Here is a 23,447-nt window from a genome sequence, read left to right as displayed (position 1 = left end):
TAAATTTAATTCAGGTTGACGAGGTAAGTCAGTAGTTCAATATAAACCTTTTTAAAAAGCTTCTTCATACAGCTTATGAATGCAAACAACTTTTTACATGTGGTACACTTTGAGGTTTCTCTCCTGTGAACCAATGAATGTTTCTTCATGACATATTTGAAAGTAGGCTAAAAGATTTTTCACACATATTACACTTATTTACATTTGTAAAGTCTCTCTCCAGTATGAACCATTGTATGTTTCTTCATACTGCCTATTCTTGCAAAGGATTTTCCACATGTAGTACACTTATAAGGTCTCTCCTTTGTATGAACCAATGTGTGTGTCTTCATATTGTCTACTCTTGCAAAGGATTTTCCACATGTAGAGCACTTATATGATCTCTCTCCTGTATGAACAAATGTATGTGACTTCAGATACTTCTTTGAAGTAAATGATTTTTCACATGTAGTGCACTTGTAAAGTCTCTCTCCTGTATGAACCAATGTATGTGTCTTCATATTGCCTTTGGTTGTAAAGGATTTTCCACATGTAGCACACTTAAAAGGTCTCTCTCGTGTATGAACAAATGTATGTTTCTTCAGATCACTTATGGAAGTAAATGATATTTCACACATAGTGCACTTATAATGTCTCTCACCTGTATGGACAAGTATATGTGTCTTCATATTGCCTATTTGTGCAAAGGATTTTCCACACATAGTGCACTTATAAGGTCTCTCCCCTGTATGAACAAATGTGTGTTTCTTCAAAACACTTTTGAAAGTAAATGATTTTTCACATGTAGTGCACTTATAAGGTCTCTCACCTGTATGGACCAATGTATGTCTTTTCATACTACCAATTGTTGTAAAGGATTTTCCACATGTAGTGCACTTATAGGGTCTTGTATGAATTTGCGTATGCTCCTTCATATGGCTTTGGAGTTTAATGGATTCCCCTAATATAGGAGACTTCCCAAAGTGTATCAACAAATGACTCTTTACTTGGTTTAGTTGGAAAAATGTTTTCTCACATGTCAAACATTTAAAGGGACGCTCTCCGGTGTGATATAATATATGGACCTTCATTGCAGATTGAGATGGACAACTTTGCTCACATATTGGACATTTCAGAGGAAAATTTTTAGAGTGAGTTAACATTTTTACTCCAGCACTTTTTACCACTGTGAATTCCATCACATAAGCAGTCGCTTATCAGATATCACAACAAACCATAGGAAATTGTATGCATTTAAATAGTACCAGTTTGTAGGACTTAAATGTACAACGGATATTTGATAGGATACATCTCTCATTTAACATTTTATCATCTCATAGTCAAATCTTCGTATGAATAATATTAGCTATTTTTCAATACACTTGGGGGATTTTTCCATTTCTCTTGTCTTTCTTCAATCTTCTATTGTTTTATATTAATTCTTAAATCAATATAATCTGCTGTTTTAATTCTTTTAACTGTCTCAACCTACAACAAAAATGTTTGTTATAATTTAAATTCTCGTTTAACAAAATGAATTAATAAATTTAATTTGTGTGAGGGAAACAAAATAACATTTAGAGCTGCTCTTCAAAGTATAACACCAGGTATTATCTCAATTAGTTTTTTTTTTGTAATTAAGATTAAAATTAGATTCTCTTTTCTGTTTTGAACTCATCTCTTCACTTCTGAAAAAGATCATATCTGATTAATCTTACTAATATTATAAACGTGAAAGTTTGTGTGTTTGTTTTTTTTTTTCATTTGTTTGTTTGTTTGATGTTCAATCTCGCTTTAACTACTGGTCGGATCGGGCTGAAATTCGATATGATGATAGCACACGTTCCTGATTAACATATAGACATATTCTTATCTCAAGAATCCTTTCGTGCTTCGGCCCAGTGGCTCTGGGGTTTCCCATGTTAACCTTATGAGTATTCATATTTAAAAGGGATTAAAGAATGCTGTCAGCTGTTTCAATTATACAAGTTGTTCTATGATATTTAATATTATTAAAAGTTATAAGGTTCACCAACAGGGTGCAGCACTATTTTTTTATTTTCATATGACAACATAACTAATTTGAACCAAGCCGCAACAAAAGCTGTGATGCACAATGAAAACGGACAAAGTAAAATTGTTTACAGTCAAGTTTATGTTTTCTATTTATAAATAATATTTTGATACTGTGCAAATATTCGATAATATACTTTTTAGCGAATTTTCCATATAGGGAATAAGCTATTACCGTAGTACTCATGGTAAGACCTGGCCCCGGGACCAATTTACTTTCTCATCTTGAGGTCCCTAGAGTCCAAAAAAACCATCCGATCAAATTCATATATATACTTATATATATATACTAGCTGACCCGGCGAACTTCGTATCGCCTAAGTTATAGGTTTCCCCTAAGACAGACCGATGGAAAGAAAGTACCGTTACGTTTAATTTTCAAGATGATCTCGTTCGCATCGCTCAATCACGTCCTGGTTGAAGTTCGTTCTCTACGCTCACTCACCTTTGGGTTGGAGCTCGTTCGCTACGCTCACTCACCTTTAGGTTGGAGCTCGTTCGCTTCGCTCACTTGCCTTCAGGTTAGCTCGTTCGCTACGCTAACTCGCCTCCAGGTTGAAGTTCGTTCGCTACGCTCACTCACCTTTTGGTTGCAAATTAGCTGTTGTCATAAATGTAAAAGAAATAATAGTGCTGCACCCTGTTGGTAATCCTTGTAACTTTAATGCTATTAAACATCATAGAATAGAACCAACTTGTTTAATTGAAACAGCTGTTAAGATTCATTAATTCCATTTCTCATAAGGTTAACATGGGAAACTCCAAAGCCACTGGGGCGGAGCCCTTTTAAGAATTTCGAAACGGGAAATAGTTTACGTCCGATTCGCATACCTACAGAATTTACACACCACATTTCATAACGATCGGTGAAGTCGTTCCGGAGGAGTTTGCAGACAAACACTGTGACACGAGAATTTTATATATTAGATATATTTATATATGTGTCCATTAGCGCGATAACTCGAACAAAAATCATCCGGTTTTTTTGAAATTTGGTACAAACGTGTAAACCTACGTTTATTCAAACAAGTTCGCAAACCAGCATGATCGGACTATTGGAACTGAGGTTTATGGGGGGTTTTATGGGGTAAATATTAGGTTTTCCCATTTTTGACCCTGAAAATTTAAAATTTAGCAATTTCTTTCCAAACCATTTTGTATATTGGAGCGTTATTATGCGCCTAATTACTACGGAGAAAATTCTAAAAAAACAGTAAATTTAAAATTCCTATGTTATCCTTATGATGAATTAGTAAACTGTTGTAGTTTGCTTGTTTATGGACGTATTTTGATTAAATTTGGAAAATGTAAATTTAATACTGAACTAACATTTTACAAAAAAACTCAGTTTTACCCTCCCTGTTGCAGCAAAAATAAGTACTTGTTAAACTAATGCTATTTAAATAGGGAATAAGTGTGATATTTTTAAGGAGACATTTAAGTGTAAATCCAATCAGGCAAATGGAAATTCGCTTAGTCTGCAGGTTTGCTGCGGCGGGGGTATTTTATTGTATAAGTGTAGTGGTAGAACATTATGGCTATGGTATAGCCTAAGTAATTATACTATAGCTTCCGTAATTAAAATAACCAAACTTTCTCAAACCGTGTCCCCTTCCATTGCAAACACAAAGCATGAGTACAGTATAAGTTCAATAAGCATTTTATACGCCAATCCCGTACTAAGGACGGGTATTGTGCTAGTAATTTATAAATAAAAAAACTTTTTTAAATGCCACATTTTTAAATAGACTAAAATGTAGAAAATAATTTATAAATATGTGGAGAGAACAAAAATACTTGTAAGATTTAAAATGAAGAACGTGGGGTGCATGCAATAGCAAATTTGATTATTATCTTCACCTATTGAACTATTCATATCTATTGGCAGATTAAGCGTTAGTAATTGACTGTCATGATCTGAAAGATTTGTTATATACCCTGTTACTTCTGTGAGAGATTGATCTAAATTGGTAAGAACATTGTCTATCGCTGTTGCTGATGCCCTAATCTAGTGGGGAAGTCTACTAAATAACTAAAACTATAATAAGCAAGAATATTTTTGAAAAACTGGACCTCTGTTTTCACAATTTAAACGTCAGTATTAAAATCCCCCACTAATAATAAAATTTTTCTCATCCTTTAAAGCAACTAGAGTTTCTAACAGCATATCCAATCTATTAAAAAACTCCATATTTTGCATCCGAGGCTTTCCGTATATACATACAAGAACAAACTTAAATTTATTTATTTCACACTTTGCTAAACAACATTAAAAAATTGTATCTTCCGTAAGCTCTTCAAACTTTTTTTTTATTTAAAGGCCTAGTTTGGAACCCCTTCTCTGAAAATATCACCACACCTCCACATGAAGTGGTGGTACAACAATACTCTTAAATTAAATCTTTCTAGATTACCTTTAGTCATATTATGCTCAGTCAAAACTTTGGTTTCATCTCCTCCATTACAATTTCCAACGACTCTTTTCTAGATGACAGGTGTTGAATATTTTGATGAAATATTTTAATTGATTTAAAACTTTGAATAGATGATAATTTTGTTTTTGAATTTTTTGCCAATTTTAAATTTAAGTCAGGTTGACGAGGTTGGTCAGTACTTCAATATGAACTTTTTTAAAAGGCTTCTTCATGCAGCTTATGAATGCAAACAACTTTTTACATGTGGTACACTTTGAGGTTTCTCTCCTGTGAACCAATGCATGTTTCTTCATGACATATTTGAAAGTAAAAGATATTTTACACAGATTACACTTGTTTACAATTGTAAAGTCTCTCTCCTGTATGAACCAATGTATGTCCCTTCATGGCATATTTGAAAGTAAAAGATATTTTACACAGATTACACTTGTTTACAATTGTAAAGTCTCTCTCCTGTATGAACCAATGTATGTCTCTTCATGGCATATTTGAAAGTTAAAGATATTTTACACAGATTACACTTGTTTACAAATGTAAAGTCTCTTTCCTGTATGAACCAATGTATGTCCCTTCATATTGCTTTTTGTTGCAAAGGATTTTCCACATGTAGTGCACTTATACGGTCCCTCGCCTGTATGAACAAATGTATGTTTCTCAAGATCAATTGTGGAAGTAAAAGATTTTTCACATATTGAGCACTTATAAGGTCTCTCCCCTGTATGAACAAATGTATGTTTCTTAAGATCACTTTTGAACGTAAATGACTTTTTACATGTAGTGCACTTATATGATCTTGCTCCTGTATGAACAAATGTATGTGTCTTCATATTGTCTATTCGTGCAAAGGACTTTCCACATGTAGTGCAATTATAAGGTCTCTCTCCTGTATGAACCAACTTATGTTTCTTCAGATCACTTTTGAAAGTAAATGATTTTTCACATGTAGTGCACTTATAAGGTCTCTCACCTGTATGGACCAATGTATGTCTCTTCATACAGCTTATTGTTGTAAAGGATTTTCCACATATAGCACACTTATAAGGTATCTCTCCTGTATGAACAAATGTATGTCTCTTCAGATGACTTTTAGAAGTAAATGATTTTTCACATGTAGTGCACTTGTAGGGTCTCTCACCTGTATGGACCAATGTATGACTCTTCATACTACCTTTTGTTGCAAAGGATATTCCACATGTATAGCACTTGTAAAGTCTCTCTCCTCTATGAACAATTGTATGTGATTTCATATTACCTTTTGTTGCAAAGGATTTTCCACATGTAGTGCACTTGTAAAGTCTCTCTCCTCTATGAGCAATTGTATGTGACTTCATATTGCCTTTTGTTGCAAAGAATTTTCCACATGTAGCACACTTATAAGGTCTCTCTCCTGTATGAACAAATGTATGTCTCTTCAGATCACTTTTGGAAGTATATGATTTTTCACATGTAGTGCACTTATAAGGTCTCTCACCTGTATGGATTAATGCATGTCTCTTCATATTGCCTTTATTTGCAAAGGTTTTCCCACATGTATTGCACTTATAGGGTCTTGTATGAATTTGGGTTTGCTCCTTCATATGGCTTTGGAGTTGAATGGATTTCCCAAATATAGGAGACTTCCCAAAGTGTATCAACAAATGACTCTTTACTTGGTTTAGTTGGAAAAATGTTTTCTCACATGTCAAACATTTAAAGCGACGCTCTCCAGTGTGATATAACATATGAACTTTCATTGCAGATGGAGTTGAACAACTTTGCTCACATATTGGACATTTGAGAGAAAGATTTTTAACGTGTGTTAACATTTTTACTCTAGCACTTTTTATCACTGTGAATTCCATCGCATAAGCAGTCCCTTATTATAAATCTCAAAAAACCATAGGGAATTTAATGAATTTATATAGTACCAGTTTGTAGGACTTATTAAATGTACAACAGATACATGATAGGACAGGCTACATCCCTCGTTTAACATTTAATCATCTCGTAGTCAAATCTTGATATGAATAATATTAGGTATTTTTCAATACACTTGGGGGATTTTCCCATTTCTTTTGTCTTTCTTCAATCTTCTATTGTTTTATATTAATTCTTAAATCAATATAATCTGCTGTTTTAATTCTTTTAACTGTCTCAACCTACAACAAAAATGTTTGTTATAATTTAAATTCTCGTTTAACAAAATGAATTAATAAATTTAATTTGTGTAAGGGAAACAAAATAACATTTAGAGCTGCTCTTCAAATTATAACACCAGGTATTATCTCAATCAGTTTTTTTTTTTTTTTATTTTTTTTTTTTTAAGATTAAAATTAGATTCTCTTTTCTGTTCTGAACTCATCTCTTCACTTCTGAAAGAGATCATATCTGATTAATCTTACTAATATTATAAATGTGAAAGTTTGTGTGTTTGTTTGTTTTTTCATTTGTTTGTTTGTTTTATGTTCAATCACGCTTTAACTACTGGTGGGATCTGGCTGAAATTTGTAATGATGATAGCACACGTTCCTCATTAACATATAGACATATTCTTATCTCAAGAATCCTTTCGTGCTCCGGCCCAGTGGCTCTGGGGTTTCCCATGTTAACCTTATGAGTATTTATATTTTAAAGGGATTACAGAATTTTGTCAGCTGTTTCAATTACACAAGTTGTTCTAGATGATATTTAATATTATTAAAAGTTATAAGGTTCACCAACAGGATGCAGCACTATTATTTTATTTTCATATGACAACATAACTAATTTGAACCAAGCCGCAACAAAAGCTGTGATTCCTAATGAAAACGGACAAAGTAGGATTGTTTACAGTCAAGTTTATGTTTTTAATTTATAAATAATGTTTTGATACTGTGTGAATATTCAATAATTTACTTTTTAGCGAATTTCCCTATAGGGAAGTAGCTATTACCGTAGGTGGCACGGTAAGACCTAGGCCCGGGACCGATTTACTTTTTCATTTTGATGTCCCCATAGGCCAAAAACAACATTCGTTAAAATTTTTATATATGTATAAATATTGATAAATACATATATGTGTGTGTGTGTCCGTAAACACGATAACTTGAGTAATTTTTGTCCGATTTTGATGAAATTTGGTTTGAAGGTGTAAGGTGGGATAAACTTTAATGAGCTTGCGAACCAGCATTATTGGACAATGGAAACGGGGTTTAAAGGGGGGGTTGGTTTATGAGGTAAAAATTGGTTTTTCTTATATTTTACCCTATAAACACAAAATTTTCCAATTTTTCTCTAGACCTTTTTAAAGAGCATAAAAATCAAATAATTTAGTATAGGCCTATCAAAGTGTTTTTGTACAATTATTGGTTACGAAGAAAATTTAAAAAATTTTTATTAAAATTCACATATTAGGTATTCTTATGGAGATTGTTGTAAAATGTTGTAGTTTGCCAACATGTTGTAGTTTTGTTATTGATATATTTTGATAAAACTTGGTAAGTTTATTTATTTTATACCAAGTGTGTTTAATAAAAACACACTTTTTACCCTCCCTATAGCAGCAAGCCTAGGTACTCATAAACCTAAAGTTAATTAAATACATTTAATTCAAAATCAATTCAGGCAAATGGAAATTTGCTTGGATGGCAGGTTTGCTGCGGCGGGGGTATTTATTGTTTAGGTGTAGTGGTTCAACATTATGGAGATACAATACAATACTAATACAAGGATGATCTTGTAGTCTTGTTAGTGACTAAGGCCGACATGTTCCTTAGACACAGCTGTTAATTTATAGCCCATACACCTAATGGCAACTAAGGGACCTACAGTTTATTGTGGAATCCGAACCACATTTTTTCCTCGTATCTAACGAATTGGTCTAATTATTAGGATAGTACTGCGGATAGTCGTAGTACTCACTAGTGCAGACGTTAATCCACACCAGGGAGCATCGTATCCACAGTGCATCCCTATAAATATCTACAATTCGTAACCTCCCAGTAGCTGGTGCCCATTTTACGCACGAGGATCTTAAAAATACCCCCGCCGCAGCAAACCTGCAGACTAAGCGAATTTCCATTTGACTGATTGGATTTACACTGAAGTGTCTACTTAAAATTATAACATTTATTCTCTATTTAAATAAAATTAGTTTAACTAGTACTTAGGTTTGCTGCATCAGGGAGGGTAAAACTGTTTTTTTTTTTTGTAAAACGTTAATAGTTAGTAAGAAATAAAAACATTTTCCAAATTTGATCAAAATATGTTCATAAACAAGCAAACTACAACAATTTACTTATTCTCCATAAGAATAACATGGGAATTTTAAATTTACAATTTTTTGGAATTTTCTCCGTAACCATTAGGCGCATAATAACACTTCAATATACTAAATTATTTGTTTTTTTAAGCTCTACAAAATGGTTTGGAAAGAAATTGCTAAATTTTATGTTTTTTGGGTCAAAAATGGAAAAAACCTATTTTTACCCCATAAAACCCTCCGTAAACCCCCGTTCCCATGGTCCGATCATGCTGGATCGCGAACTCGTTCGAATCAACGTAGGTTTACACGTTTGTACCAAATTTCATCAAATTCGGATCATTTTTGCTTGAGTTATCGTGCTAACGGACACATATATATATGAATTTGAACGGATGGTGTTTTTGGCCTCTAGGGACCTCAAAATGAAAAAAAAAATCGGTCCCGCGTCCAGGTCTTACCATGAGTACTACGGTAATAGCTTATTCCCTATATGGGAAATTCGCTAATAGTCAGTTGAAACCATCTTATATTAACACGTTCAGCCCGAAGTGTACCACCGGTGGTACACGTCGGAATTTAGGGACTGATTAAAAATACGATACCAAATATAGTAACTTAACCAAAAAGACGAAACTAAATTAACACGTAATATTAATAGGATTTTAAAAAAATCTTTTGATATTGTCTTGTTTGCACTGAAACTTTGTTATAAGTGTGAAATTACGTAGTTTTATGAGTGTACCACCGATGGCGCACGTCGACCGGGGCGTATTTGGGAGTTCCTGCCAATCGACTTACGTCACATGCGCCACACGCTCTACTAGACTTGCAGATGGCACAAGTTGACCAAGCTGGAGGGACCTGTCAGAAAAAATAGGAAAAGATGTGTTTTTTGCTACAAGGACATGGCAAAAGAAAAAGGTACCGAAACAGCTAGGAAGCTAGCAAAAAGAGTAGTAACTTTCTGCAATGAATGCGAAGGAAACCCATTTATGTGTATACAATGTTTTAATAAGAACCACTAAGGACTAAAGACATGGACTTACTGTGTTTCAAATTGTAAATCAATTATTAGGGATGTTACATTCATGGCATTTTACTTTTCTTATTGTAACTCATAACAATAAACAAGCAATCTTTATATAATAACTAGCCTACATTAGGAAACAATATTTTACATTTTTACACAATTTGGATAATACTGAAGCATTTTTGTATTCAATAAAACTTGTTCTCATTAAATTAATTTGTTATTTAATTCCCTATTAAACATTAGGTATAATATAAGGTAAAAATGTAAGTGTAATAAAGTTCTAAGAAACGGGACTATTTTTCAAAGCATGGTTTGGTCAAAAAATAATTGCACGTGTGCCACAGGTGGCCACAATGTGTTTTTATAAGCCTAAACTACGAATAAACAGTTTATATATCTCAGAAAAGCTCCGAACACACTTCTAAAAAGCATCAAATCAAATGGAAACAATGCGCCACCGGTGGCACTTGTCGGAGTTTTTGAAAGTTGGCCGTGCGCCACCGGTGGCGCTTGTCGGAGCTATGGTAAGTTCAAAAACTGATAACTAATTTCCGTCGGGCTGAACGTGTTAAGAACAGCAGTTGGTTTGCATATTTTTAGATATGCTGGCAAAACTATTATATATAAACCTTCGCAAATACAGTATCTGACAGTTTCAAGCCAAAACAAATGCTTCGCAATCAAATGTCACCCGGATCGTGTTGGTCCATATATGTTAAATCCAATGATTAAACTAAAAAAGCTTTATAGGCCTAGATCTATGTGGTATATCCCTAAGGTAGGCCTATAGTTGAAAGTTACTTTCCACAATGCTTAAAGTATTTAAAGAACTACCTCAACCTCACTATTTAACACTTTATTCGGGTTGACATTTTCATTATCCAAGGTGATCTTGTCCTTTTTGTGACACTGAGAAACAAGATAAATGTTAAACACGTGTCTGCAATTGACTGGTCGTTTCTTAATAATGTATCTAATGGTAGGTCTTTTGAGTTATTCATGGAAAAGTTCCGTGAAAAATTAGATTTATGTATTCCCGTCAAACCGGTAAAGAAAAATCCTCATGTAAAGCGCCGTGGAACTGGAAATGCTTGGTTCACAAATGACCTCCGTCAGCTTCGTGAAGAAACTTTAACATGTTACCATAATTTATTATGGGCGTCCAAGTACAACATCAATGTGGGATTCTTCAAGCAGACCTACATGGATGCTAGGAAGGACTATAAAGCAGCCATTAAAGATGCTAAACTTCACTTTAACGCCAAGTTTATTGAATCGTCCTCCAACAAATGTAAGACAGCCTGGTCTGTCATAAATTCAGCTAGGATTAGCTCCAGCAAGGCGGGCGTTGTGCCCATAACTGCAGATGAATTCAACCATTACTTCATCTCATCTGTGGCGGATGTTCAGAAAACTGTCAATCTCAATCAACCTGCTTCTACTTACCTGCTCAACAATTTTGCTGTACCCGAGGTCACCTTCAGATGGAAGCCAGTGAGCTGTGATGATGTCGCAAAGTTGATACTAAACATGAAAAGTGGAAATTCCAAAGACATATATGGTATCAATAGTGATTTTGTAAAGGAAGTGGCCCACTGTATAGTGGCACCACTTACACATTGCATAAATGATTGCTTCACTAGTGGTGTCTACCCCTTGTGCCTGAAATCCTCAAAAACTGTACCAATCTACAAGAAAGGTGACACTAGTTCTCCAGGAAGCTACCGGCCGATCTCTGTGGTGCCTTGTTTTTCCAAAATCGTTGAATCAGCAATGAAACACCAGGTAAATGAATTTTTTGAGACAAATTTTTTGTTTTCCAAATTTCAGTTTGGTTTTCGAAGAGGACTGTCTACTGTGGATGCGGTCGAGAGCCTTGTACAGAAGGTTGTAGATGGTTTTGAAAACCACTCACACACTTTAACAACTTTATGTGACCTTACCAAGGCTTTCGATTGCGTTCCGCATGAGATACTCCTCACGAAATTAAGGCATTATGGCATTGTTGGTGTGGAGCTTAGCCTATTTCAATCTTACTTAGAAAATCGCTCGCAGAGAGTATTGTTCAATAATGCCCTCTCTGACGTAGCTCTGATCAAAAGTGGAGTACCGCAGGGTTCGGTACTGGGCCCATTCTTGTTCCTTGTACATGTAAATGATCTCTCTTCAAACATAGATGTAAACTCAGTTGTCTTTGCAGATGATACAACCTTTTTTTGTAGTGGTTCTAATGTAAATAGCCTTGTATTGTTAATGAATAATGCTCTAAATGATGCTAACTCTTGGTTTGAAACAAATGGGTTGCTTTTGAATGACTCTAAAACCCAGAATATTTTATTCACTCTTGGTAAACCTGATCTTGGGCTTTTAGATGTGGAAAAAAATGTCAAACTTTTGGGAATCTGGCTTGATTCTTCTCTCTCTTGGTCTTCCCATATTGAATCCCTGTGTGTTAGGCTCAACAGGGTAATTAATCTGTTAAGAAAACTTAGAAATCTTGTTCCTAAGCCATATCTGAAAATATCTTATTATGCTTTTTTTAATGGCATCTTGAGTTATGGTCTGTTATTGTGGGGAAATGGAGCAGATGTCAAAAAACTTCTTGTGCTACAGAAAAAGGCCGTTAGGATTGTAAGTGGTGCGCCCTTGGATGCACATTGCAGGCCTCTGTTTCAGTCTGAACAAATACTGACTATTGTAAATATGTATATTTTTGTCTGCTTGGTACGAGTTAAAACAAAACTAGAGAGTTACACGTGTAGAAGCTCGGTGCACTTGCATGTGACCAGAAACAGTAATCTGCTAGATTTACCTTTTGTGAGACTATCCAAATCAAAAAAGTGGTTTAGTAATGTAGGTATATCAATGTTTAATAAACTTCCTAGCACAGCACGTGATGTTAGCATGAGTAGGTTTAAGCATGTTTTGCATGAGTGGCTTGCACAAAGGCCCTTTTATAGCCTAGAGAGTTATTTTCAGGAAGATTTTAGTAGCATGTTATTTTGACATGCCAACGGTTACTCAATGCCTGTAATTCTCTTATTTATTTGCATGTTGAGTATTGACCATATGACTATATGATCTGTATGAACAATTGTTGACCTTTTACTGTCTTGTTTCTGATAAGCTCGATGCTTGCATAGCTACATTTTTATTTTTTGATCCATTATGACTGCCCAGACAAATGTTTTGTCTATTTATGTTTTACCGGTATCTAGTTTTATTTTCTTGGTTGAACTTGAACCTCATTTGTTGTTGACTTTGTCATATGCATGTACCTTGCAAATTACGGCAATAAAAAGTTTCTGGTTTCTGATTTCTGATTTCTGATTTCTAAGGACATTAATGCGTTACCAACAGACACACACACAAAAATGCAGAACTTAATTAGGGAATTTGCTACGTTTTGAGCATAACAAAGTACATATAAAATTAGTATTTGAAATCTTTGTCAATGTCATCAAATTTTATCATAACAATTTATATTTGCTTGGACCGAAGATGACCCGAAATGCTGTCGAAATGACAACCTACTATATGAAATGAAGTACTATAGACCATTTAGATTGGTAATTTATAATAAAAATTACCAAAATAGGCCACGAAATATTGATACATTAACAACGTAAATCGTAAACAATTCATGGTGGTTTGCTGAACGAATGTTTCACTTAAATGAGTTATTATTTTCTTAGCATAAACTAACATTTTGGAATCCAGACAGAAAAAGCACAACTTCAGTTAAGACATCAATTAAATTGGTTTTGGATTTTCTCGTAAAAACTGATCGGCAATAAAAGCTATTTCCCATTAATTGCTTTATTCGTAAACAACTTTTAATGTAAACTTATTGGTATCAGTTTGAAAAAAAAAACAACCTTAAACAAACAACTTTTCTTATTTAGCCTAATAGATTACGTATTCACTAAACAATGATTTTTTTTTTTTTTTTTTAGATTTACAACAGCTTGGCCTCACCAAGTCTATAAAACTTGTCGGTGAGGTCCAATTGATACAATATAAGGTTAACAAAAAAAATAATTTACATTTTTTTTCTTTTTTTGAACAAAGATTTCTTAATGTGTACTATATTTCTACGGCGGTTTGTGACAGGCACTTTAACTTAAAACAAAGTAGTTGGCAGCACACTAGAAAATCTAAAATGTAGTGACATAAATATTGCTTTATAATCTACGGAATTCTTTTGGATTGCTCATGTTTGGTCCTCTTTGTTTTTCATGGTTCGTAGACCATGTTTGAACTGTTTGTTTGTTTGCACAGCAGACTGGCACTGGCAGGTATATATATATGATAGGTGATAGGTATATCTATTAACTCGCCTTTGGCTCGCTGGGGGCTCCGCCCCCAATTTAATATTTTGGGGGTTGGGGTGTTGTATTTGTAAAATTTAACTTTTCGTAATGGGCGCAATACCTAATATCGTGTCAAATTTCAGATTTCCACCTAATCTGGAAAAAACATTTTTTTTCATTGTCTTATTGTGTCCACTTGCCCAGTGCGTACACGTACCCCACTTCACCCTAATTTAACCTAACTTAACCAAACCTAACCTTACCTAATCCAACACATGCTCAGGTTTGTTATTTAAAACTACTTCTGTGAAGCTGCCAATTACTTCACCAATAATGCATGTGTGTGTGTGTAGCCTACTGTGGAGCGCGCACCCGTGTTTGGGGGGGGAGGAGAGGGGCATTGAACTGTAACTGTTGAGCACGCGGGTGGGGGCAGGGAGCGAGAGAGATGCAATTAATGTTTAGTTGCATTTTGCAAGGTTATTTTAAATTGCATATAAACGGTTAAAAACGATCGCTAATTTACATAAATTGTATAGCCTACCAATCGAAAGATGAGGCTCTAAACTTTCATTTTATTACATAAATAACCTTTATAACACTGATGGATCAATATAACTTAGCGATACAGTGGAAGAAAAATTTGCGCGAAGTCAGTTTCTCTATGTAGGCCTAAGCATCACAAAACTACCAAAAATGGACATTTTCAATAAATAATAGCAAGGGGTATTTTTAGCCTATGGAACAGCGGGTGGTACCACTGCATCCGGCAGTTTATTTTCTATATTGAGATATATAAATTATATCGATATCTTTATAAATAACTCAAATAGAAAAAAAATACCTCAGTCACCTTTTTACGTGTATCTGAACTGGCAGCGCGACTATTATAGGCCTAGTCGTGGTAGTAATTCACATATGTTTCAATAAAATTTATAACATGCCGTTATAATTTAAAAAATTAAAAGGTTGCCGTATGTTGCACAACCTGCGCCAACGTCATCACTTGTTGTTTACGTGCAATTTATCTTCTTCACCTGTTCACAAGCTTATGGGAATTTCACCGTTTTTTAGTTTTTTGGCCATAACTAAGCCAAAAAAAATAATAAATTGAATGTTTTTACTTTTATACTAGGAGAAACCCGTCGAAATCGACGGTTAGGGGCCTCTTCGTTTATATGGGCGTGCGGCTTCATTGGCAACAATAATGCAAATAAATGACATAGCAAAGTGGCATTTCCAAAAAGAAAGAATACTGTAAATTGGCTGTTACGTAAATATTAATGTTAAAATGCATTGTTAATCAACGTATCGTATAAAGGATTATGTGGTCTAGTTTAAAAGGAATATGACCTTTCTGTCATTACAGTAGCTGATCAAATAGTATTTACTCATTGGGCCATTTTTTACAGCCAAAATGTCGTGTTATTTTCAAAAATGCTACCAACCCAGTGGGTCACGGTCCGTAATATAGGCTACTGCAAATAATTTGTCAAAGATAGGTACCGGTACGATTCTAGGCAAGGTTTCTGTGTTCGGATGTTATTAGACACGATAAGAGCTCAATGAACTTCTTCTACAGATAATTAATCTGTTGGGGAAATATATAAGCCGAATTATAAATGCGAGTTTGGGCATTTTGTAACTTTATAAGTAAGTTACATAGTATTTTTAGGCTGCTGCTCAGTCCACTTAAGACTATATTTTTTAGAGATAAATTAAATGGTGTTTGATGCTGAGTAGCGATATTTAACATGCAGAACCCTCTTCGTTAGTCTAATAACATTCAAAGGCTCTCTAAAAGTTGAAGTTCTTATTTGTACACATACCTTTATTATGTTTTCACTAAGCTGAATAAATACATCGAAGTAACCACTCTGAAATGTTTGCAGTATATTGCAGTTTTCCAGCTTAATGACTTTTTAAATCATGCACATATGTCTACATAAATATTGTAAAATGTTGCTGTACACTAATATTAATTTAACAAAATATGGACACGGCTAATATGGACAACGTGCTCTTCGGCATTTTTTGTATTATTTTGTATTGTATTACACAATCAAAGACTTTTCCAATGATTGAAAATATCTATGACAATAATCTCATGAACCTATGATGATCTGTCTAGAATAATATGATAAAATATACGGTAGGCAAAAGTGGTAATAAAGGCAGACACCAACCCGTACAATAGATATAAGAGATAGTTCGATACGAAATAATTGTAAAAGTTACTATAAAATGATTGTCAACTGATTTTGTAATGGAACGTTATATTGCAAAACATGGCATGATACAGAAGAAAATCAATTTTTAAACCAGTAAATAACATTACAAATACTTCTTTTTAGACAATTCAATAGCTCCCAATAAACGTGTGTTGTTTAAAATACAATTTAAGAATTAACAGCTGTTTAATTCAAAAGTATTATCCACATGATGAAAATGTAAACAAATCTGTGGAGGGATCTTTAAAGGCTTCTGGGGCAGAGCCCTAACGGGATTCACCTCGTGTTTCTTTTGGTAACTTATCTAGAGACCAAGACCTTTCTTTGGACACCTCTACCAAGTTTCTACGCCCAGTCGTTCTCTCAAATTAGTGGAGACAAAGTTTCCAATTAAATGTTTAGATTCCCCCATGTTAATTCCCCCATGTTAATCTTATGGGAGAAAATCCAACTTTGATGGAAGATCCTGCCCAAACTAATAACAATTTCAAAAAATTAAAAAGACTTTGCAAAACTACAGATCAGGGCCATTCTTTTGACACTTTAATGATCAAAATCGGTCCAAAAATGAGGGAGGAGTTTTCTGTTTACAAAAATCGGCTTAGCGTATTATATATATAGATGTACAGAAATAACATTTTATGATAGGTACCTTGGATTTCATATAAAAAATTTTCTGCATTTGCAGCGCAGTTTAGCTTTCAAATTGGGAAAAAAAAATTTTTGTTTTTTTTCTTTGTTTCAAAAATTATTTTTTCAACTAAACTTAGGCCTACTTGAAATTTTACCATTTTCAGATTCTTCATTATATTTTACGAACAATTCAAGTAGGCCTAAGTAAATGGTTCATATGGTTTACTTTATTAGTTCAATTTATATGAATTTTCAAAAATATGTCAGCAAGAGCAAAATCACTAAATTAATGTTTAGGAAATTTGTAAAAAAATTATGTATTATGTTGTCAAACTCAAATTAACACTTGCGAGTAATAGGCCTACTGGCAATAATATTATTTTACAGATACAAAATAGGTACTGAGGCTAATGACGTATTAAGCTGTAAACAAGAATATTGAACACGCAATGTTGCAGTAAGTAAGTTAATTACATCGCCTCAACTCCAGTAGCTCAACTCAGTCAAACATTGAAATAACTTATAAAGAAAACATAGTGACGCGAAATTAGTAGAATAGATTTCAGGTGGTGCACGCTCTACTGGTGGCCTTGACTGGTGAGTACACTCGGCCGCTCGCACGCACAATTTATTGGTGAGTTATTGGCTGATTCACACGAATTAAAACTTAACTTATAGGCTATCGTGTTTGTAGTAGCCTACTTTTTACAAAGTGCAAAAACAGTAGTTGGAGATAAGTTAAGTGTTTTGAGAGAGCTTTGCCTGTCAATCCGTAGGCAGCGCCACCAGCATTGCCATGCACTCAGCATAGCAACGCTAGTTGCGCTGCCTACGGATTGACAGGCAAAGCTCTCTCAAAACACTTAATGGTTTTTATCATGCGGTTGGCGTTCTGGGTTATAGTAGTAACTTTTAAGTATGTTTTCTGTGGTAGGCTACGCTTATAGATCAACAACTCGATTTGAATCGAGTTAAAATTTTACTTATTTTACTTATTTTTTTAATTTTTTTTTTTTAATTTTTAAAATTCGAGTTAAGTTAATGAACATTAACTTATAACCTAAACATTACCTTCCTTATCTAACCTAACTTCAAACACTTAATACAGTCACAAATCCACATAACACCCAACCTAACTACCTCACATGTCTAAATAAGAACTGAAGTAATAAAATTCAAAAAATCGTAGTTAACTTAGGCCTAATTCAGTTTTTGTGACAGCAGAAACATTTTTGCACCGTTGTTTTCGGGTAAAAATCTAACTTAGTTTTTAATGATAGCCTAGGCTATATAGATTAGGCCTACCTATTATATAGGCTAGATTAGGCTTATAGACCTAGTACCTACTCTTGGTCACCCTCATCACAATAATTTCCAAAATATTGATTATTTAACGATATTTTCAATTTAATAATTTCAATCGATATTAAGTTGTTTAGCATAACTTAAGTTAACTTAGCCCAGTTAAGAAACTGTAGGCTACCCAAGAAGTTTTTCGTGCGCATTAAAATCACTGATTTCTAGTATTTGTCCTGATTTTCAAGGTGAAATCTAGGCGTTTCCTCCAAAAAGTGTTGAAAATAGACTAACTAGGTCTAGTCTAATTTTGGTAGCCTAAGTTAGATAGGCTAAGGCAAAAAAATGCAATACCCAATATAAGTAGCCTATGCCTAGGCCTAGTATAAGTTCAGTATTATTTTAAGTTATACCGTAAAAAAACTTACCATGTGCCAAACAAATCCCAGCAAGACAAATTATATTGAGTACGTTTGTCATGTCGCCAAATTTAATACAGTGGGACGATTTCAAAAATGCATTTGTCCTGTCCTGACAATTATTATAAAATCACTGTCTTAATTAACTAAGTTAATCCTGAATTCAATAAAAGTTATGTTACTAAAAACACAGGATTTAGGACTTTATTAACTTGCCCACTTCTTAATGGCAGAATGCCAATAATATAATGCAATGGAGATTGGGAGATTAGCCAAGAAACTAAGAAAGGCGCAAACAAACACACAAACACTGGTGAAGTTTAAGTTTTGAATTGAACTTCTTCTTAAACCAAACCAAACCGAACCGAAACCGAACTGAAACTGAAGACTGACTATGGGTACGTCCACAATGCACGCTGGTTTTCTGAGTCAGACTCGGCGCGCTTATCATCATCCCATGCTAGTAAACGTAAGCGGCCATAGTGCACCTGCGTGCCGATTTTCTGCGCGCAGGCAGTCTGACTCAGATTTTTACCGGAATGAATTGTTCATTGGCTGGTTTCAGACAACCTGCTTATATCGGACTGTTGATTTTTGTTTTTGTATTGAGTGTATAGGTTTTTCATTACATTAACCATGGATATCGACAAATTGCTATCAAAACGTTCAACACGTTCCAGCAAATTGCAATAAGCGCATCAAAGTGCATAATTTTTAACAAATATAGTAACATTGTACCTTAAATTTATCTGCTGATTTAATTAAATTGTTTGTAATATTGAATTTTTACAAAATAAGCAGTTTAACTTACGGAAATAAAATTAGTTACTTCAACGGGACATGCTATTTCAAGGTTTTTTTGATATTTTCCCCAGTTTTTGGCAAGCTTGTGCTCATTTTTAAGAAGGTGTTCAAGCTCATTCTTAAATATAAAAAACCCTGTTGTCGTCTGCAAGAACCCAGACAGCACACTTTATCCCAGGGACATCCCATAGTAGTCCCATATGTCCTGAGAATGTCTCGGGATATGTACGCTATCCTCAGGATATCAGGTATCCCGCAAAATCCCGGGACGAGTACGAAATCCACAGGATATCCTACAATATACCGTAATGTCCCGGGATTTGTAAGTTAACCTCAGGATATCCTGTAAAGTCCCGGGATATGTACGAATGCCATAGGATATCCCAGAATGTCCCATGAAATCCCGGGACATGTACAAAATCCACTGGATATCCTGTAATGTCCCGGTAATAAACTGAAGAAAAAAAATACTACCACTGATGAAATGTATATCTAAATTTAAATGTTCAACAAGGCCAATATATAATAATTTGTTTTTTTCACTAGCGCTTTCAGAAGCTTGGTTTCCATCTTCAGGCTGTGTACAAAAAGTAAATATTTACTTAATAAATTAATTTTAAACAAAGTTAAAACAGATGATTTAAAGGATATTGGAAAAATAAAAAATAATATTAGAAAAATTAATCTTTTGAATTTTGGATATATTACAGTGTTGTTCTTGATGTAATTATTTTCAGTAATTCCGAATTTATAATTGGGCCGTCTTCATTATTTAACAAATAATTTTGGTCTGTTTTTTTTCTAAAAATAAGATTCCCACGCATTAAGATGTTGAGGTTTTATAATTTGTTTTAAAAGTTTAAGGTTTCCCAGATTGAAAATATGTCTTGTTAATACTGTGGCTAGCAAGGGCTGACTTAACTTTACTGACATATTACTACCACTGAGTTCAAGAAAACTAGAGTTCTATCATAGTTGTGTGAAATGTGAATTTAATTCTAACTTTAAATTAATAAAACAACCAAAAACTAATTTTAATCATATAACAATCAACTATAACAGTGCTAATCTAATGGTAATTAAATAATCTATATTCAAATACCAGTATCCTCTCCAACTACCAGAAAAACAATTCAACTACTTGAGGCCTAAACAGATTAACAGAATCATATTATAGCCTATACTGGGGTAGTATCAAAAATATTTTAAGTATTGCGACCATTGCAACTGTCGGCTACTCTTTCACCACTTGAAAACACCCATAATCATCAAGCGCAGATAGCTCAGGAGGTAAGGTAAGAGGCTCATAAGGCGAAGGTACCAGGTTCGAGGCCCGTCTGGGCCAAAAACTTTTTTCTCTTCTTCAAAATTTGTGTTTATTAACTATTTAATCAATTTACTAAACTTATAATTAAGCTTTTCATACTAAATCTATATTATTTTGTGTTTTTTATGTTCAGGCCCAGACCACACTTTATCCCAGGGACATCTCATAGTAGTCCCATATGTCCTGAGAATGTCCTGAGGACTACCCTGGGATAACCTCGGATGTCCTACGGATATGCGTGTGAGCTTATCCGTAGGACATCCCCGGGCGGGGACATTACGCATTCCTGTGGATATCCTGGGATATCCCAGGTTGACCATAGGACCACTATGGGATATCTTGCATATCCTGTCGCAATATCCGTGGGATGTCCTGAGGAGAAAGTGTGCTGTCTGGGAAGTTATAATAATATGTATAAAACCTGTATAAAATATGTATAAATATGTATAAAACATGTATGTATCAATGTACAGTATCCCTTAAATAGGTCTCAACACAGACAGGTCCGGCTGACAACCTGCTTGCATTATGGCCACCTCATCTGAGGCAGACACTCGGCACCGAAAATCTGAATCTGACTTCATGCTCATACCAGCGTGCATTGTGGACGTACCCTATGACTATGACCACAGCCACCTCTAATATGACTCGGCCTCAGTGTTTCACAATTGACTTTATATATCTACACGTAGAGATATAAAGTCAATGGTTTCACGTACTGTGCGACTGTGCGAGCGACGTCCACTAATTGGTTTCGGCAAGAGCAAGTAGACTGATCGACTGACTAGGCCTTTAGCGAATTTCCCATATACTAGTGGCTTGTAGGGGCAATAGCCCCTATATATATGTATATATTATTTTCTTGCATTTTAGGGCTACACACTTATATAATAAAAATCAAAAACATATATAACAAAGTACCCTTTTAGTAATTATTTTATTTTTCATGACGACATGTTTCGGATCGAACTATGTCCATTATCAAGTCATTTTTACCATAACCTCTTTCTTTTTTTTATGTATATATATGTATATGTTTTTTAATATGTATATATATATATATATATATATTCTAGTTGAATGATAATTATTTTGTACAAATTATTAGTCTCATGGGTTACACTATCTTGAAAAATTGTTTAACATTTTTATATGTTATAATATGTATGATAGTTATTACATAGCTGTATAATGCATTTTGATGTCTGCTCTGTTTGAAATAAAAATTCCAAAGGACTGTTTATGCGGTGTGTTTATAATTTAAACTTTCTAATCATAATACAACTAAACAACATTTTCAATAGTATTCTTCATGATTATTAATTAAATACATATAAAATTCGTTGAATATAGACAAATTCACTTTGAAAAAACACATAGAGATAATGGGTCATCCTCCAAATTGTAAAATGCAAAATCTCTCTGTTTTACAGTACCTATCCATATATTAGTAGATTCCATGGTCTTTATTTGGTAGTATTTTAACATAATCTGACCGCTTTACCGGCTAAAAGCAACATAAAGCTGGCCACTGGGTAAACACTGGGTTTTTTCAAATAAATGCCAACTTTTGTGAAGGTTTGGCCTTGCGCTTTATTTATAGTAATAGCGAAAGCTAATCGCAATGGGAATTGAATCCTTGTAAACTTAAACGGCATATTAGGATCCGTAGATATTAGTTTGGTTTTTGGCATGGAAAATATGCTCCCTTTGCCTACTCCAGTAATTCCTTCTAACTTTTTTCAGACATACTTAACACAACCAATCACACTGCATTAACTAATTTCAGATCCTTAAAATTGTAAAAAAGTCTATTTCAGCTTTATAATACAGTAGTATACATATTACAAATTACCATGTAATTTGTAAATGTCTTTAAATAAACTAAAACCACATGTTTTAAAGTAAACAAACAAAGCATACATGACCTTGGGTTCCCATGCTATTTAAATGTGAATAAATTTATTCCGTAGCCTTTTGGTGCATAATTAAGAAAAATGAATAATTTCCCCCAAAATTTCATGCCCAGACCTTTAAAATGAGACCTGTCCCAGCTTTCTACGGCCTCCCATTCGCTGACAATTTCATTGTAAAATTTTGGGCTTACAGAATTAGATATATAGGGAAGGTCTCATGGTAAGACCTGGACTCGGAACCGATTTACTTTTTTGTTTCGAGGTGCCCAGAGGCCTATAACACCATCCGTTCAAATTCATATATAAGGGTGTTTTTTTAAAAACTTGCATCTTTATTTATGTAAAAACAGCAATAGATAGAGATATGCAGTTTGCGGGAATCATCTATTGACGTAGGGGGCCCAATTGTTTTGAATTCAACGTTACATTTACATTCCACCCCTTTCCCCCCTTGCCCCCAACTTAATTTTTTTTAACAGCAAGGTACCCCTTGTGACATATCAAATAAAATACCATGAAAAAAGAAAATGTTTGTTGAAAAAAATTTTTTAATCAGTTCATAAATTTGTGAGATATTTTCCCCCCCTCTCCCCGGAACTTAATTTTTTTTAATAGCAAGGTACCCCTTGTGACATATCAAATGAAAGAGCATGAAAAAATAAAATGTTTGGTGAAATTTATTTTTCATTTGATATGTCACAAGGGGGGGGTACCTTGCTATTAAAAAAAGTTATGGGTAGGGGAAAAAGGGGGGGATTATCTCACA

The 23,447-nt window shown here is 34.2% G+C and overlaps 2 protein-coding genes across 2 annotated transcripts in view; both read right to left on the bottom strand.

The window, feature by feature from the left end:
- Positions 1–1,245, bottom strand: LOC128994359 (gastrula zinc finger protein XlCGF7.1-like). The gene has a single exon (XM_054418883.1). The coding sequence runs from the start codon at positions 1,176–1,178 to the stop codon at positions 195–197; it is 984 nt and encodes a 327-aa protein (XP_054274858.1). The 5' UTR covers positions 1,179–1,245; the 3' UTR covers positions 1–194.
- Positions 1–18,997, bottom strand: part of LOC128994349 (digestive cysteine proteinase 1-like) — a 64,509-nt gene extending 45,512 nt beyond the window's left edge. Inside the window, exon 1 of the mRNA XM_054418859.1 lies at positions 18,644–18,997. Coding sequence (XP_054274834.1) covers positions 18,644–18,695 — 52 coding nt within the window. The 5' untranslated portion in view covers positions 18,696–18,997. The remainder of the gene's footprint in view (positions 1–18,643) is intronic.
- Positions 18,998–23,447: the final 4,450 nt, after the last annotated feature.

The sequence above is a fragment of the Macrosteles quadrilineatus genome, unplaced genomic scaffold (assembly GCF_028750875.1).
Source record: "Macrosteles quadrilineatus isolate MER2022 unplaced genomic scaffold, UCM_ALF_1.0 Scaffold_5__1_contigs__length_97177068, whole genome shotgun sequence".
Lineage (NCBI taxonomy): Eukaryota > Metazoa > Arthropoda > Insecta > Hemiptera > Cicadellidae > Macrosteles > Macrosteles quadrilineatus.
Note: the sequence above shows the minus strand (reverse complement) of the source record. Positions and strands in the feature narration are given on the sequence as shown.